This window comes from Amblyraja radiata, chromosome 45, assembly GCF_010909765.2.
Source record: "Amblyraja radiata isolate CabotCenter1 chromosome 45, sAmbRad1.1.pri, whole genome shotgun sequence".
NCBI lineage: Eukaryota > Metazoa > Chordata > Chondrichthyes > Rajiformes > Rajidae > Amblyraja > Amblyraja radiata.
In genome coordinates, this window is record NC_046000.1 from 8,221,300 (window position 1) to 8,240,814 (window position 19,515).

Consider the following 19,515-nt stretch of genomic DNA (forward strand, 5'->3'; position numbering starts at 1 on the left):
AGTTGATATTGAGACACCAGATGTAAATGGAAGCAGGGGCAAGTTTTCATTGCCATCCATCCACATGCCTAGGTTTCAGGCACCAGATATTGATTTGAATTTCAAAAGTCCAAAACTAAAAGGAGACTATGATGTTGAAATGCCTTCTGGAAAGTTCGAGGGAGAGATCAAAGCACCTAAGGTTGATGTTGACATGGATGTGCCAGGGGGTGATGTTGAAGGAATCGGTGGAAAGTTCAGCTTGCCGAAATTTAAAATGCCTAAATTCCACATGGGTGGCCCTAAAGTAGAAGTTCCAGATGTGGACATTGATGCAAATATTCCTGAGGCTGATGTTAAACTATCAGGACCTAAGATACAAGGAGGTGTTGAAATGCCTGATGTAGATCTAGACATTGAGGGTGGCAGTAAAATTAAGGGACCTAAAATCCATATGCCAAAATTCAATCTCTCAGCACCCAAAATAGGAATGCCTGATTTCAATCTGGGCGGCAAAGGTCCAAAAGTGGAAGGAGATGTTGGTATTCCTGATGTTAACCTGGAAGGTGACATTAAGGGTCCGAATGTTGACATTAAATGTCCCAAAGTTGATATTGAGACACCAGATGTAAAAGGAAGTGGATTCAAGATGTCATTGCCATCCATTCACATGCCTAAGTTTCATGCACCAGATATTGATTTGAATTTCAAAAGTCCAAAACTAAAAGGAGACTATGATGTTGAAATGCCTTCTGGAAAGTTCGAGGGAGAGATCAAAGCACCTAAGGTTGATGTTGACATGGATGTGCCAGAGGGTGATGTTGAAGGAATCGGTGGAAAGTTCAGCTTGCCAAAATTTAAAATGCCTAAATTCCACATGGGTGGATCTAAAGTAGAAGTTCCAGATGTGGACATTGATGCAAATATTCCTGAGGCTGACATTAAACTATCAGGACCTAAGATACAAGGAGGTGTTGAAATGCCTGATGTAGATCTAGACATTGAGGGTGGCAGTAAAATTAAGGGACCTAAAATCCATATGCCAAAATTCAATATCTCAGCACCCAAAATAGGAATGCCTGATTTCAATCTGGGCGGCAAAGGTCCAAAAGTGGAAGGAGATGTTGGTATTCCTGATGTTAACCTGGAAGGTGACATTAAGGGTCCGAATGTTGACATAAAAGGCCCCAGAGTTGATATTGAGACACCAGATGTAAAAGGAAGTGGGAGCAAGTTTTCATTGCCATCCATGCATTTACCTAAATTACACGCTCCGGATATAGATTTGAATTTCAGAGGCCCAAAAGTGAAAGGTGACCATGAAATTGATGTGCCTACTGGAAAGATAGAAGGAGATATAAAAGGACCTAAAGTTGATGTTGATGTGCCAGGGATTGATGCTGAAGGAAGTACTGGAAAGTTCAGCTTCCCAAAATTTAAATTTCCCAAATTCCGACTAGGAGGGCCTAAAGTGGAAGGTCCAGATGTGGACATTAATGCTAAGATTCCTACTGCTGACATCAAACTATCTGGACCTAAGATGGAAGGAAATGTTGAAATGCCAGATATGGATGTAGATGTTGGGGGAAAAGTCAAAAGCCCAAAATTCAAAATGCCAGGATTCAATATCAACGCACCAAATATAGGAATGCCTGGCTTTAAAGTGGAAGGTCCAGATGCGGACTTTGGTGCTAAACTTCCAGAGGCAGATATTAAATTAGCTGGACCCAAGGTGGAAGGAGATGTTAAAATACCTGATGTTGATGTCGAGGGTTCTGGTAAATTCAAGAGCCCAAAATTCAAAGTGCCAGGTTTCAATTTCTCAGCACCAAAGATAGGAATACCTGATTTTGATCTTGAGTTCAAAGGTCCAAAAATGGGAGGAGGTGTTGATCTTCCCGATGTCAATTTGGAAGGTGACATTAAGAGCCCACATGTCGATATTAAAGGCCCCAATGTTGAGATTGAAGCACCTAATTTAAAAGGACGTGGAGGCAAGTTTTCATTACCCAAGATCTCTGGTCCCAAGGTAGCTGGTGTTGAAATTCCTGATGTTGATCTAGATGTTGAAGGAGGTTCTAAAATCAAAGGTACGAAACTAAAAATGCCAGGATTTGATATCTCAGCACCCAAAATAGGAATGCCTGATTTTAATTTGGAGCTCAAAAGCCCGAAATTGGGAGGCGACATTGATGCCCCAGATCTTAATATGGAGGGTGACATCAAAGGCCCAAATTTTAATATTAAACCTCCGAAAGTTGATCTTAAAATGCCAGATGTGAAAGAAGGTGGCCCCAAGATTTCACTCCCTTCTGTACATTTACCTCACATAAAAACACCTGACTTTGATTTGGGTTTCAAGGGATCAAAATTGAAAGGCGGTTCGGACATTGACATTTCTTCCCCAAACATTGGTGGAGAAATGAAAGGGCCAAAAATAGACGTTGAAGCACCTGATATTGACTTGGAGGGTACAGGTGGACATTTCCATATGCCAAAGATTAAAATGCCCAAGTTCAAAATAGGTGGCACAAAAATAGACAGGCCTGATGTAGACATTGATGCCAGTGTTCCTAAGGCAAATGTTAAAATTGATGGGGCTGATGTACCTGAAATAAATTTGGATGCAGACAGTAAAATCAAAGGTCCTGGATTTCAAATGCCAGGGTTCAATATCTCGTTACCCAAATTTAAAGGTCCTAATGTAGATGTTAGTTTAAAAGACCCAGAACTAAAAGGTGGTGCTGAAGTCCCTGACATTAATATGGGAGGTGACATCAAAGGCCCAGAGTTTGAAATGAAAGGTCCTAAGGTAGATATTGTGGGGAGTGGAATTAACATTGAGGGACCTGATTTAAAAGGAGATGGACACAAGTTTTCAACACCTGCATTGGACATTGGCTTGAAAGATCACGATTTGAAAGGCACTGCTGACATTAGATCCCCTGGTTTTGGTATTGATGTAAGTGCACCCAAAATAGATGTAGGTGGTGAAGGAGGAGCACACCTAAAAATGCCAAAGATGAAGAAACCAAAATTTGGATTTGGAGTTAAAGGACAAGGAGACATAAGTGCTCCTTCTCTGGATGTAGATGTACCAAGTCCAGATGTAGATGTTAATGTTGATTCCCCAGACATTAGTGTTAAAACAAAGGGGAAAAAGGGGAAATTTAAAATGCCTAAACTCAACATCAAGTCAAAGAAACCGAAGAGTGAACTTGATTTATCCAAATCAGATATAGACATTAAATCCCCAGATCTAAGTGCAAGTCTTGGATCATTTGATGAACAGTTAAATATTAAGTCATCAAAACTAAAGAAACCACGTTTTGGAAAAGTAAAGTTATCATTTCCAGATATTGAATTTGATTTGGCATCACCAAAAGTGAAAGGGGAGTTACCTAATGCAAAGGCCGAAGGAGAATTACAAGTACCCGATGTCAATTTATCATCACATGATATGAAAGGTCCCCATATTGACATTAGAGCACCTGGGATAAATGTCAATACAGATGCTGACTTACAAGGGCCTGGCGTTAAAGTAAAAGGCTCAAAATTTCCTAACGTAAACATCAAATCGCCTAAAATGGCTGATACAAATATGGATATCAATTTGAAGGGCACTAACCTGAAAGGTGAAGCATCAGGAAACATAGAAGGGCCAACAATAGGCATAAAGAGACCAGAAATAAATTTTGACGTTGATGCTCCAAATGTGGATATTGAAAAACCAGAAGGTAAATTAAAAATGAAAATGAAGAAGCCAAATGTTACCGTTTCAGGACCAAATGTAAACCTAGATACATCAGGAGGTGCAGAAGGAAAGTTAAAAATGCCTAAAATGAAACTCTCGAGTTTTGGTTTGGGTAGCAAAGCAGGAGAAATAGATACAAATGTTGGTGTCAACCTTCCAAAAGCAGAATTTTCAGGTCCAAAACTCGAAGGTGGCATTGATATGCCATCAACAGATGTCAATATTAGTGCTCCAAAACTGAATCTTGAGTCTCCAGATGTTCGTTTTGGGGGTCTTGAAGGAAAGCTGAAAATGCCTGAATTGAACATCTCTGGTGGTAAAGACAAAGGGTCTGGTCTGAATCTTGGCATTAATGCACCAAAGATAGGAGGTGACTTGAAGACACCGGGTTTAGGTCTGACTGTTGAGGCGCCTGATATGGATATAAATACTGAAGGTAAAATCAAAGGCCCACAAATTGATATGTCAGCACCTGATGTGAGTGTGGATTTAAAGGATCCACAGCTCAAAGGCAGCATCAACCTCCCTGATCCAAATATCAAAGGAATCTTTAAAGGACCACTTATGGATGTGAAAGGTCCTGGTATTGATGTTGATGGGGGAGATTTCAACATTGAAGGTGGGAAAGTAAAGATGCCTCAGATCAACATTCCAAAAGTTGATACTAACATTGCAGGACTGAAGGTGAAAGGTGATAACTTTTCAGGGTCTGGAATTTCCACATCTGATTTTGGCGTTAATGTAAAGGGGCCTACACTAGGTACTAAATTATCTGGACCAAAGATGGACATAAAATCCCCGAAAGTGGAAATTGAAGGGCCAAGTATGAAACTGAATGGAGCAGACGTCAATATTGATGGTCTAAAAGAAAAATTCTCCAGTGCTGCACCTAAAGCTAATATTGAATTTTCCGGGGCTAAGTTTGAAGGAGGTAGTTTAAGTGCTGATGTACCAGTAAAAGGTGGCATTGGAGTGTCCAGTTCCAAAAGTGTTTTTTATGATCCCGAGTTAGATGTCAAGGCACCTGGAATGAGTGCAGACATCAGAACAATTGAACTAGATGTTCCATTGGACAAAATGAAAATACCAAAATTCAAGCCGTCCCAATTTAAAATTAAAAGCCCAAATTTAGAAGAGAGAGAAATTGCAGTGGGAGCCAGAGTTCCTGAAATTGTATCTTCTGCACAAGGTCCAGGTATCAACATCAAAGGACCACAGGCCAGTGTCAACCTGCCAGAAGGCGAGATGGAAAGCACGGGGGTCAAAGTTAAAAAGGGTAAAATTAAAATGCCCAAATTTAATTTCTCCAAGTCAAAGGGGAAAAGTAGTTCAGAAGGATTAGAGGGAGATTTCAGTGCATCTGGACCAAAGATTGATATGAAGGGCTCCAAAGGAAGCCTGGATTTTGGTGATATTGAGGTGGAGAAATCAGAAATATCAATAGCTGGGAAGGATCCTAGCTTGGACATTACCACTTCCCCTAAAGGGAAGTCAAGAACACTAGATTTCTCTTTATTTAAAGGCAAACGGTCAGAACGTCACAGATCATCATCTCTGAGTGATGAGAATGAACTCTCCCCTTCTTCTCCCAAGGGCAAATTAGAATTTGGAGAGGGGGCTGCGGGTGCAAAAGGCAAAAAGTCTAAGTTGAAATTTGGAACATTTGGAGGCTTTGGAGCTAAATCGAAGGGCTCCTATGAGGTCACTCTCAATGAAGGCGAAGCGGAAGTCGAGGGCAGTGGAATCGCTCTGGTTTCCAAAAATTCCCGTATCCCTTCCACTTCCAGCAGTGACAGCGGATCTCGAGCAGGATTGCGCTTTCCTAAAGTAGAACTAAATATCAATAAGAAAAAATAATAATTATGTAAATATGCCCGAGTCACTGTAAATAGAAATTAACTGCATTACTTTACATGGAAAAGCCAAGGCATGGAGATCCATTAGACTTCATCCCTATTTCATTTGCAGGTCAAAAGTAGGATGGAATATTTAAAGTGTTGAATTCCTTTTTCTTTAATGCAAGGAATAGAATCGTGTCAGACCTGACCTGCAGATATTTCAGTACACTTCTGTATCAGCTAAAAATCTAATTAAAGTTCTATTACTACAAGCTGAGAGCAATAGCTTACTAGCAGGAAAAAAATAAAACCTATTTTGATACATTTTCTATGTAGCAGTTTATTATTTTCATATATTTGGTAAAATGGAGGTGTTAAGACATGTAATCACTGGTGCTCTCTCTGGCTTACTTTATTCGATAGAGTTGCAGCTAATGTATGAGAGGTTTTACTGAAATTTGACTTCTGATGAAAACACACAGAGACATTGGTAGAGGAAGAATTTAAGCTGTCTTTAGACAAATAGGTTATTGCTTACCCACGTAAGGTGAAATTTGGCAAAAAGACAAAATAACCTCAATTCACACTGTCATAATAGCAGTATTGTCCGAATCCAACAACAATCAGTTTGGCCTGTATCTTTTCTCCGTAAATTATTAGGACTGCAATAAAATATGAAATTCTGTTCTGGGTAGTTTAAATTCTTCAGCTTTGTAAATGTGTAAGTGTGTTCTGTGGAACTAGTTAGGGCGTATTTCTACTGTGAATTAGTACATTAACACCACCATCGCTTCCCTGACCCGAGCCACAAATTTGTGGTGATGATGCTGCTGCTGCTGTTGTAATCTTTTATTTCCATATCCTTCTTTCACAAGAGTGAATTACTCACTACTCAACCATCATATATCCAGTTTGGTTGCACTTTAAACTTCCCATCTCCTCCGCGACTTCTCAAAGCCACTCTACCTTCTACCCCTACAATCCGGTGTGGCTCAGTTGAGAAGTGCACTGCCTCATGTGGAACAGCCTAACGGATGTCCAAGATTTTAGGTTGGATTGACCAGTCTGAACCAAATTAGCTGATCGTGTAGGTGTGCTGTTGCAGGAGTCTGGAACATTCAATTTCCTTGCATTGCGAAGCACAATACAAGAGTATATCTTCCCTACATGCAAAATGAAGTCTCACAGTAAAGCAACGCCTTGCTGAGTTCACAGAAAGCACCTAATATCCTTGTAACATAATTAGCAAATTCCTTTTGTTATGAATGGCGAGAATTGTGATTTTGCCAGATATTTTTGTTTCACTCAATAATGTTAATAGAATTCTTTTTTCATAATTCTGTCTGCACTTCTGCGGCAAATAGACGATGGGAATGTAAGACAAGTGTGTACCTTGTAAAAATCAAATAAATCGTTCATTACCCTGAATTAAAGGTTGGTCTTTCTTCCTCCATTTTATAAAAATTATCAACCAAATGCCTCGGCCAATACATTGAAACACTCGGAAAGCTCCAACTGGCATTGGGGCTGAGGTACAGAAAATAATTTAGGCAAGATCCCGATCCCTTTTATTCTCAGAGAATTAGTTTAGTTTAGAGATACAGCGCAGAAACAGGCCCTTCGGCCCAGAGTCTGCACCGGAAGGATCCCCACACATTAACACTACCCTACACATACTAGGGACAAGTGTACATTTATGCCAAGCCAATTACCCTACAAAGCTGTACATCTTTGAAGTGTGGGAAGAAACCAAAGATCTCGGAGAAAACCCACGCGGTCATGGGGAGAACGTACAAAGTATGTACAGGCAGCACCCATAGTCAGGATCGAACCCGGGTCTCTGGCGCTGTAAGGCAATAGCTCTACTATGCCACTGTGCTGGCCCAGGTGTGTGGAACAAGTTAAATGTTTATATTGGTTGAGGAAAACATTGGTTTAACTGAATTTTCATGTCCAACTAACCTTCCAAGTCTTGGGCCCTGAGATTGCTGGAAATCTTCCTGCAATCATCACTTTTGTGATTCTGAATGGTCCTATGTCAATCCTATTCAAAATCTCAGCAGCAATGGCACGTAGAGGAGGTGAGGGGTGTTCGGATTAAAAGGGCCCAGATGTAAATGTAAACATTTTTTTAGTTTAGCTTACACATACCACCGAGTCCACGCTAACTAGCGATCCCCGCACATTAACACTATCCTACACACACTAGGGACAATTTACACACATACACCAAGCCAATTACCCGTACGTCTTTGGAGTGGGAGGAAACCGAAGATCTTCGAGAAAACCCACGCAGTCACAAGGAGAACGTATAAACTCCGTACAGATAGCATCCGTAGTCGGAATCGAAACCAGGCGTCCGGCACTGCAAGCGCTGTGAGGCAGCAACTCTACTGCTGTGCTGTGGCTGCTTTGAACTATGGAAGCTTGGAATAAAACACCTTGCCACAGAAGGTTACGGAGACCGTCATAGATAGATATATTCTTGATTAGTACAGGTAATGGCGAGAAGGCAGGAGAATGGGGTTAAGAGGGAAAGATAGATCAGCCATGATTGAATGGTGGAGTAGGCAAAGGACCGAATGACCTAATTCTGCTCTTATCCATTATGAACACTACTACTTACACTCCAAACACAAAGCGGGTACAAGAAAAACCTACACATTCCAGACTAAATTACCCAATAATCACAAGACTTGGAAAATCAATCTTTCCACACCCCTCCCCTATATACTCCTTGATATACTGTATTTGGTCCACTCTGCACTGGCAATTTCAATATTCCACTCATATCTGAAGAATGCCAGATTCATGATGAGGTAATATGGAACTGCAGGTGCTGTTGCAAAGGACCAGAGGAACTCAGCCGGTCAGGCAGCATCATCGGAGGAAATGGATAGGTGATGTTTTGGGTCAGCACCCTTCTTCAGATAGGAGTAGCCTATTCTCAAACAGGAATGCAGAAATCAGATGAGTAACAGCAGCTAAGCCACGGAGGAGAAACCAAAACCAAGTGCTAACAATTAACGTTGACACCACTGCGAGCAAAACATGACACAAAGTGCTAGAGTAACTAGGTAGGTCAGGCGGCATCTCTAGAAAATATGGATAGGTGACATTTCAGGTCGGGACCCTTCTTTAGAATCCAAAAGGCAACTGAAGGGTTCCGACCTGAAAAGTCATCTAGCCATGTTCCCCAGAGATGCTGCCTGATCCGCGGAGTTAGTACAGCACTGTTTATTGTAAACCAGCATCAGCAGTTCCTTGTTTCTCCAAGGGGAACCTGCCACCCATAGGCTTGGCAAAGATCTCTGACACATCACAAGAAATAGGAATAATTCTTTGACAGAATTTCATTTATTTGAAGTGAAACTGAATATTTTGTTTTATTCTCAGTGTAGATGAGACTTTACAATTCCACCCCACAGATTTATTTGTTCGTCATAATCCACATTATATCATTACTGGAATTTACACATAATATATTAATTCTATCCATATACATAAGATACATTAGGTCATCCAACACAATGCAGACTACTCTCTGGATTTCAAATCCAAAAGGCAGCCATCAGGAATGAAGGGGAGAACTGACCGGGGGGGGGGGGGGGCATCGAGAATAAAGGGGGGATCCGGGGAGGGGGCGCCGAGCACGAAGGGGTGACCAGGCAGGGTAACGCCGAGAATGAAGGGGGGGACCCAACGAGCAATCACCGAGAGCAAAGGGGGGAACTGAGGGGAGGACAACAAAAGGGGAACTTGGCTGGGCCACGTGCGGCGGCAGGCCACAGATAGAACTGTTCGGTGAACTTTTCTAACTTTGTCGGTGCCAGATATGTGTACTGCCTAAGAGAGGTCTGCTGTATGATTTTACAGGGTTGTACGCAAAACAAAGCATTTCACTGTACCTAGGTACATGTGACAATAACGTGTCATTGAAACATTGTCTACCTGTTGTTACTTTCAGGGAAATATGCACTTGTACTCCAAGGTCCCTCAGTTCAACCACACTGTCATTCACTGTGTATACACGGCCCCGGTTTTAACTTTACGAAATGTGTCACATATACATTCTATCACTAGGACTATTTCTACCTGCATTACATCGATCAACTCCACTCTATCTCAGCTCATTGGTTGCTGGAGTGCACATCTTTGTCCACGTCTGCGTGTTTATCTTGACTATGAACGCATCTCCTGCCTAGCCTCCTACCTTTTATTTATTTGTGCTTCTCCAATTCTTTCTAGACCAATGGTTCCCAACCTTTTTTTGGCCATGCCCCACCTAATCACCTCTAAAATCCTGATGCCCCCCCCCCCCATCCCTTTTTTACCCCAAAAAAATTATTTACTCAAAATAACATCTGAAACATAAACTACATATGTTTACCTGATGGAAAATCCAAAAAAATTAAAATCGAAAATTTGGACCCAGACCTCAGTCGCGCTCAATTGCCCCCCTTAAAAATCAAATTGCCCCCCTGTGAAGCGTACGCCCCACGTTGGGAACCACTGTTCTAGACTCTATCTTCATTCTAGGTTTTTGGTCACCCTTCACTACCAACAATGGTTTCAGCTCTAACAATGACTTGTTCATACTTTATGACTAATCACACTTATTCCTCTTTCAGCTCCTCAACTCTTCTAGATCTTTGCAGTTCTGGCCTCGTGCATATTGCAGCACCAATTACACAATATTTTCTACAGATAGACACAAAATGCTGGGAGTAATTTCAGCGGGTCTGGCAGCATCTCTGAAGAAAATGGATAGGTGACGTTTCGAGTTGGGACTCATCTGGGTCCTAAATTCTGAGGGTAGACACAAATGCTGGAGGAACTCAGCAGGACGGGCAGCATCTCTAGAGAGAAGGAATGGGTAACATTTCGGGTCGCGACCTTTCGTCAGACTAATTCACCTAAATTCTGAAATACCTTCGCTCATCTCTACCTCTTTGTGATGATACTCATCTCATCACTTTATGAAGATTTAAAAAATATCCATCTTTGATCAAACCATTGATTAACTAATGTGATACCTTTACTTGTAACTGTTAACTTGTAATCATTTTTTGGGTTATAATTGCACTTACTTGTAATTACCACCAGCAGTTAAGAGTTAAAATCTGTATAAGATCAAAGCATGGTACTTAATTATGGCTTGTAGCATTTCTTAAACATATAATCATCTGTCATACAGTTCTTATTTTGTTTCTTATAGAATGCTATTAGATCATACAGTATTTAAAATTAGCTGCAGTGTTACTTAGTTCCAATAAACATTTAAAAGTTCTGGGTCACGTTGTTCCAAATGGCTTGATATCAAGGAGGACTATCTATTATAAGGTTGCGTATTCCAGTAAGATGTACCAATGTATGGTTTTATTTTAATGATTCGTGATTTAGCATCAGCATTACACACAAAACATAATAAGTACAAATACCCTGGTTATAACGGACCATAAGAGGGGGGGGGGGGGGGGGAATGGTCAACTACAACCGAGTAAGAGATTTGTTCCAACCACCTAACAGCCATTCCATGAAACAACAAGTTGTTTTCAAATGCAAGGTTCTTTTTAACAGGGGAAAAAGAATCTCCTGTGGCGTTCTGTGCTGCGTCTTGGTTGAACCAGTCAGTTGCTGAAGGTGCTCATCAGGTTGACCAGTATGTCATGGTGAGCTGTATTGTCCATGACACTCCGCAGTTTGAGGAGCATCCTCCTCTCCAAGACCACCTCCCGTGAATCTAACTCCACCCCCAGGTCGGAGCCAGCCTTCCTGATGAGCTTGTTAATTCTGTTGATGTCCGCGGCTTTCGCCCTGCTACCCCAGCACACAACAGCGAAGAAGTGATCAGCACTGGCCATCACCAACTGATAGAACATCTGCAGCATCTTACTGCTGACGTTACAAGAGCAGAGCCTCCTCAGAAAGTACAGACGGCTCTATCCCTTCTTATACAGTGCCTCAGCGTTCCTGGACCAGTCTAGTTTACTGTCCAGGTAAACTCCAAGGTACTTCAACTACTTTGTAAACTGCATATCCACACCATTGATGGAGACAGGGGAGTTCCTCTCCTCCTAAAGTCTACCACTAACTCCTTATCTATCTATATCTATTATTATATATTTAAAACTCTGTGTGTGTCTGGCTGTGTGCGTTTCTGACTTGTGGCTGCCAGCCTTTGATTCGTTGCTACGCCAACACCCGACCCACAAACGCCCTGATTTTTTCCATTTCAGTAGAGATTTCACTTTTCATTCCAAGTATCCACTCCTCATTAAATTTCGTCGTGTTTATGTACACTTTTTTAATACAATCCTTCTCCCCCCCCCCCCCACTCACTCATTTTGTCGCCTCCTGCTGGCCAGCGACCATAATGGCTGCTGGCGCCCGCATCTCGCCTCAAAGACGCCATTTAAAAACAGCCGCACTGCTGATTCCTGAGCCGCTTGAGTTGGAGGACCACGTCTCCCGTGGGGGCTACGGGTAGAGAACGGCTGCGTTGGGGGAGCAGACCCAACGGGTCTGCACTTGGTCTAGTAATATGTTAAAACTGTGTGGCTGCTGGCTGTGTGTGTTTCTGACTTGTGGCTGCCAGCCTTTGATTCGTTGCTACGCCAACGTCAGACCCAGAAACGCCGACTTTTGTTCCATTTCGGTAGAGATTTCACTTATCATTCCAAGTATCCACTCCTTATTAAATTTTGTCGTGTTTATGTACACATTTTTAATAAAATCCTTCCCCCCCCCCCCCCCCTCACTCATTTTGTCGCCTCCTGCTGGCCAACGACCATAATGGCTGCTGGCGCCCGCATCTCGCCTCAAAGACGCCATTTAAAAACAGCCGCACTGCTGATTCCTGAGCCGCTTGAGTTGGAGGACCACGTCTCCCGTGGGGGCTACGGGTAGGGAACGGCTGCGTTGGGGGAGCAGACCCAACAGGTCTGCACTTGGTCTAGTAATATGTTAAAGCTGTGTGGCTGCTGGCTGGCTGGCTGTGTGTGTTTCTGACTTGTGGCTGCCAGCCTTTGATTCGTTGCTACGCCAACGTCAGACCCAGAAACGCCGACTTTTTTTCCATTTCGGTAGAGATTTCACTTATCATTCCAAGTATCCACTCCTTATTAAATTTTGTCGTGTTTATGTACACATTTTTAATAAAATCCTTCCCCCCCCCTCACTCATTTTGTCGCCTCCTGCTGGCCAGCGACCATAACGGCTGCTGGCGCCCGCATCTCGCCTCAAAGACGCCATTTAAAAACAGCCGCATTGCTGATTCCTGAGCCGCTTGAGTTGGAGGACCACGTCTCCCGTTGGGGCTACGGGTAGGGAACGGCTGCGTTGGGGGAGCAGACCCAACGGGTCTGCACTTGGTCTAGTGAAATATAATTTTGAGATAAGAACAGGATAGATGCTGTGCAGTTGTCTTCCCTTATGGCAAAACTAGGACCAGGGTAGCATAATTGCAAAATTAGGGACCAACCATTTTGAATAAAGGGATTTAGGTTGTGAAACTTCATCATCGAAACAAAAGCGGATTCCACATTCTGATTTCCAAGTTATCCATCTCCAATGCATTTGTTTCAATGTAGAGACTTTCCACACAGGTACAATGCATCTTCCTTCTTCCTCAGCCATGGGGCTTCCCCTCACCCACAATGGACTACATCTCATATATTCCTGCATTTCTGCTCTCACCTCCTGGACAGAGCAAGACAGAGTTCCCTGGATTTTATCTTCCATTTCCCCAACCATGTCTTCAACAGATCATCCTTCACAATTTTCACCAGTTCAAACAAGACTCCATCACCTGACACTTCTCTCCTTTCTGCATTTCAAAGGGAACACATTTTTCGCACCTCGTTGGTCTGCTCTTCCATCTCCACAAACCTCTTCCCATCTTGTGGCACTTACCCCTGCAAACAGAGATGATGCAACACAGAGACGATACAGAGACCGGTGGAGGCCGGTTCACTGGATATTTTCATGAGAGAGCTAATTAGGGCTCTTAAAGATAGCGGAGTCAGGGGATATGGGGAGAAGGCAGGAACGGGGTGCTAATTGGGGATGATCAACCATGATCACATTGAATGGCTCAAAGGGCCGAATGGCCTACTCCTGCACCTATTGTCTATTGTTAACATCTCTTTCTTCCCCATTATCTAGGGACCCAACAAATTATTCCAGGCAAACCAGTGATTCGCTTGCACTTCTTCCAATCTTATGTGCTCTACTCAGAATTCACACTAAATGAGAAACTAAATGCAGATCTGCGGAGAAATTGGATAACGTCCACAAAACGTATACGTGGCACTGAGTAGGACTAATGCACGTAAGGCTGCTGGCCCTGACAGCATCCCCGGGCGCGTGCTCAGGGCCTGTGCTGCGCAGCTGACAGACGTCTGGACTGACATCTTCAACCTGTCACTTGCCCAAATAGTTGTCCCCACGTGCCTTAAAACCACTTCCATCGTGCCAGTGCCAAAACACTCCACTGCGGCAAGCCTCAACGACTTCCGCCCAGTTGCACTTACACCCATCATCACCAAGTGCTTCGAGAGGCTGGTCCTGGCACACCTCAAAAGCTGCCTACCCCCCACACTGGATCCCTATCAGTTTGCCTACCGCAAGAACAGGAGTACGGAGGATGCCATCTCAACGGCACTTCACTCCGCCCTCTCCCACCTCGACAACAGAGACACTTACGTAAGAATGCTGTTCATCGATTACAGCTCAGCATTCAACACCATTATACCATCTAAACTGATCACCAAACTCGGTAACCTGGGCATCGATCCCTCCCTCTGCAACTGGATACTGGACTTTCTAACCAACAGACCACAGTCTGTTAGGTTAGACAAGCACACCTCTTCAACCCTCACCCTGAACACCGGCGTTCCACAGGGCTGTGTGCTGAGCCCCCTCCTCTACTCCCTCTTCACCTATGACTGCACACCTGTACATGGTACTAACACCATCATCAAGTATGCAGATGATACAACGGTGATTGGCCTCATCAGCAACAACGATGAGTCGGCCTACAGGGAGGAGGTCCAGCACTTAGCAGCATGGTGCGCTGACAACAACCTGGCCCTTAACTCCAAGAAGACCAAGGAGCTCATTGTAGACTTCAGGAAGTCCAGGGGCGGCACGCACACCCCCATCCACATTAACGGGACGGAGGTGGAACGTGTTTCTAGCTTCAGGTTCCTGGGTGTTAACATCGCCGATGACCTCTCTTGGACCCACAATACCTCAACTCTGATCAAGAAGGCTCACCAGCGTCTCTTCTTCCTGAGGAGACTGAAGAAGGTCCATCTGTCTCCTCAGATCCTGGTGAACTTCTACCGCTGCACCATCGAGAGCATCCTTACCAACTGTATCACAGTATGGTATGGCAACTGCTATGTCTCCGACCGGAAAGCACTGCAGAGGGTGGTGAAAATTGCCCAACGCATCACCGGTTCCTCGCTCCCCTCCATTGAGTCTGTCCAAAGCAAGCGTTGTCTGCGGAGGGCGCTCGGCTTCGCCAAGGACTGCTCTCACCCCAACCATGGACTGTTTACCCTCCTACCATCCGGGAGGCGCTACAGGTCTCTCCGTTGCCGGACCAGCAGGTCCAGGAACAGCTTCTTCCCGGCGGCTGTCACTCTACTCAACAACGTACCTCGGTGACTGCCAATCCCCCCCCCCCCCCCCCCCCCGGACACTCCTCCCACAGGAAAAACACTATGTCTGTATATATGCTAATGTAAATATTTATTCAAATCATATGCTATGTCGCTCTTCCAGGGAGATGCTAAATGCATTTCGTTGTCTCTGTACTGTACACGGACAATGACAATTAAAGTTGAATCTGAATCTGAATCTGAAATTCTGACCTCTGTCTGCAATCGCCTCTACTGTTACAACGCCCAGAGCAAGCTTTAGGAACAACACCTCATCTTCATCTGGGCACAATTTATCTTTCTGGAATCAATATCAAATTCTCCAATCTTGGTCTTTCTTTCTGTCTGTATCAGAAATGGTCAATTCAGCCAACATCTGTCATTTTTGGCCCGGTTACTCAATTTCCTTTGATGTAGCATTGCCTTCTGGGGCCTTTCCAGCACTATCCCCGAGCCCTGCTATTAGCAACACATAACATAAACAAAGAAACATTGTCAACTTCTGGATGCCACATTATCTTTTTCAGTCTTACTCCAGCAGATATTTACTTTGTTTTACCCATTTCTTCCCAATTTTTTTTATAAATGTAAGCTAACTTGTATTTTTCTGGTTCCCAGTTCTAACACATGATCTTGGACCTTCATCTTCTCCTAAGAATCAGAGAAGGGTTACAGCATTCTGCTAATCAAACTAACCTGGCTTCTGGCAACAGCAATGGAGTCAGTCCAATAAGCGAGTTCGGTATCTCAATAAACACAAGGAATCATGATACACAAAAAAGCTGGAGAAACTCAGCGGGTGCAGCAGCATCTATGGAGCGAAGGAAATAGGCAACGTTTCGGGCCGAAACTAAGGGTGGCTCAGCACTTCAACTCCCCATATCATTCCGAATCCGACCTTTCTGTCCTGGGCCTCCTCCATGGCCTGAGTGAGGGCCACCGTAAATTGGAGGAGCACTTGGGCATTTTACACCCCAGTGGTATGAACATTGACTTCTTCAATTTCAGGTAGTCCCTGTTTTCTCCTCCCCTTCCCAGCTTTCCCCAGCCCACTGTCTCCGCCTCTTCCTTTCCTCTCCCCGCCCCCCCCCCCCACCCTCACATCAGTCCGAAGAAGGGTCTCAACCCGAAACGTCGCCTATTTCCTTCGCTCCATAGATGCTGCCTCACTAGCTGAGTTTCTCCAGCATTTTTGTCTACATTCGATTTTCCAGCATTTGCAGTTCCTTCTTAAACTAAGCAATGCCTACTCGCTGCAGAAACTTTTTTTCACCTACCTCTTTTGCCAATTATTTGAATCCTTTGCAGTTTTATCTTTCCTCCAATCTAAACATTTCTCTTTATTCAATTGTCTCAATCTTTTATGATTTTGGCACCTCCATCAAATTGCTTCTCAGCCGACTCTATTCCAAGGTAGACAACCCAACCTCCAGTCCACTCACTGAAGTCTCTCCTCTACCAAAACCACTCTACTAAGCCTTTTCTGCACCCTCTCAAAGCCATTACATCTTTCCTGTAATTGGGGTATTTTGGATTCCATATGATAGATAAAGGTTCAACATAACTTTTTAAAAGGGAACACACAGAACCTCTGCTGGCTATTCATTGTGGAATGAGAAAGGGTGCAAAGAAGTATGATGAGAAAGCTGCCAGAGCTGCAGAACTATAGTTATGAGGCCAGATTGGTCACGCTGGTAGTGTTTATGCTGGAGCAAAGGAGACCGAGGAAAGATTTAACTGAGTGTATAAAATTGTAAGAGGTCTAGACAGGATGAATAGAAAGGATTAATTTCCCTTAGTGTAATGTCAGCAACTGAGGCAGAGATTTAAGTTGAATTGGTACAAGAGGGAAGCTGAGAAGAAGTTATTTTATTCACCAACTGGTAGGGATTTGGGACTCTCTGTGACAGAAACCCTCATCACATTTATACAATATCTGAACAACAACTTGAAAAACCATAAAAGGACCCAGTGCTAGAGTAACTCAGCAGTTCAGGCAGCATCTCTAGACAACATGGATAAGCTCCTACACAATATTTCAATGTCAAGTCAAGTCACATTTATTTATATAGTAGGTATGTTGCAAAGCCTACCTGAAGCGTCGTTGAAGATCTGCTGCTGAGGGTGTGCGCGATTTTGGCGCCGTTTAGAGGGGGCGGGTTTAAAACGCGATTTTCTCTAAGCTGTTCCAATCGAAAATGTTCAGCCTAGTTAATTATTAACGAAAAATCGCTGGAAGACCCCGTCGCAAAAGCTATTATTAGGTTTAAAGGCCTTGAATAATAGTTATAGTAGTTTAAAAATCAATCTCTAAACCCGCGACCGCCAGCAACCGCAGGGTCTCATAAAGCAAATAGCAGAAGTTAGGTTGTATATTTTTACATTAAAAAGGGCTTCTAAAGATCCCTTTATACTAAGTTTAATATTGCGAGTAGCTCAATTTGGGCCCATTATATCGCGCAGTATTTTTCTCGGCATTTGGGGCACAAATCTACCGCAATGTGAACGTTCTAAACCAGCGCGTTCCACAGGGACCCACTGGAAAGCTGATTTAAATGGGCATTTATTTACAGCAATTAAACACTAAATTCCTTCCATTTGGCCTATAAATTAATGTAAATGAGATTTAAAAATCATGTTTTATTGTGAATTATTTGTGAATATTATTTGGACATTTATTTAGGCTATTTAAAAATGTTAATCATTTATTAAGAAATGGATAGATGTTTAGATCTAGTAATTGAAGTCTGAAATTAGCTACAATTAGGTAACTAACTAATTATATGCTTTAATTTCAGGTCATCCAAGTAAGATTATTTTATATTTGTTTCAGAATGCTTCAATCTATGATAACTGAAAATTTCATTCAGTTCTCTTAATTTTTAAGAAAGTTATGGGCTTTTGACTGTTCACGATCACAGCTTTTTTGTTATGTCCATAGAAAATCAATAGGGAACAAGATGCTCATTTCCCAGTATGAAAATGGCCATAACTTTTTAAATACTTGAGATATGAAAGTGAATTAGGTGTCAAATTAAACTTATTTTTATGCTTTATCTGATGGGATAAATTACAGACTTGATTTTTAAAATCTCAAAATTTTGTAACATTGCTATATATAGCACCTTTAAAAAACAACTCTTGTTGGCCAAAGTGCTTTACATTTGTTATAAGAATAGTATAAACAAACAAACTACATACATATATACATATAGCCCTCGCTCAGAGGACGTCAAGAAAGGCTTGGGAGTACAGATAAGTTTTTAGTCTAGATTTAAAGGAGTCGATGGAGGGGGCAGTTCTGATGTGAAGGGGGATGCTGTTTCACAGTCTAGGAGCTGCAATTGCAAAGGCGCGGTCGCCCCTGAGCTTATGCCGAGACCGCGGGATATTCAGCAACCCCAAGTCGGCCGATCTGAGGGAGCTGGAGGTGGAATGGTGGGTGAGAAGACTTTTAATGTAGGTGGGGCAAGCCCATTGAGGGCTTTGTAGACATAGAGGAGGATCTTGAAATTTATTCGGAACCGCACAAGGAGCCTCGATGAAGCCACTTGAATGTGGCTTCATCGACGTCCTGTACATATGTAGCATAACATACCAACCCCTAAACTCAACATCCTGACTAATGAAGAACGCAGGATGGCTAATATTGCACTGCTATTGAGAAGGGCAGCAAGGAGAAACCAGGGAACTACAGGCTGGTGAGCCTGACCTCAGTGATGGGTAAGTTACTGGAGCTGATTCTAAGTGATGGGATCTCTCAGCATTTGCATAGACTGATTTAGTCTAGGGTTAGTCAACACAGTTTTGTGTGTGTGAAATCGTGCTTCACAAATCTGCTAAGAGTTTTTTGAAGCGATAACCAAGAGGATTGATCAAAGCAAACCAGGAGGTCTATAAGGACTATAGCAAGTCATTTGATAAGATCCCCGTTGGGTTATTTTGAAGAGGTCCGATCCGGCCCGTGGAATTATTTCCCCGATGCCAGAGCGGGCATGAAGTCACATTTTGCCCGTGACCTAAAATGAGTTTGACACCCCTGCTATAGGCCTAACCTTCGGCCTCCAAGACGCAGGTAATTTTTTGGGCCTTATTTTAGGGTATAAAATAGCATCTTCTACGCCGGGAAATACGGTACCTTCTTTTGCCAGGAATGCTTGGCTGACTTGAATGAGGGTGGCACGGTAGAGCTGCTGCCTCAGTGCCAGAGAACCGGGATCGATCCTGACCATGGGTGGTGTCCGAACAGAGTTTGCACGTTCTCTCTGTGACCGCG

The 19,515-nt window shown here is 43.1% G+C and overlaps 1 protein-coding gene and 1 long non-coding RNA gene across 2 annotated transcripts in view; one reads left to right on the forward strand and one right to left on the reverse strand.

The window, feature by feature from the left end:
* ahnak (AHNAK nucleoprotein) overlaps positions 1-6,999 on the forward strand; it is an 81,435-nt gene extending 74,436 nt beyond the window's left edge. The window contains 1 exon segment of the mRNA XM_033015172.1: positions 1,164-6,999. Within this exon segment, the coding sequence (XP_032871063.1) occupies positions 1,164-5,590 (4,427 nt within the window). The 3' untranslated portion in view covers positions 5,591-6,999.
* Positions 1-19,515, reverse strand: part of LOC116968390 — a 41,171-nt gene extending 21,656 nt beyond the window's left edge. Inside the window, exon 1 of the long non-coding RNA XR_004410465.1 lies at positions 19,378-19,515. This is a non-coding gene — a long non-coding RNA (uncharacterized LOC116968390). The remainder of the gene's footprint in view (positions 1-19,377) is intronic.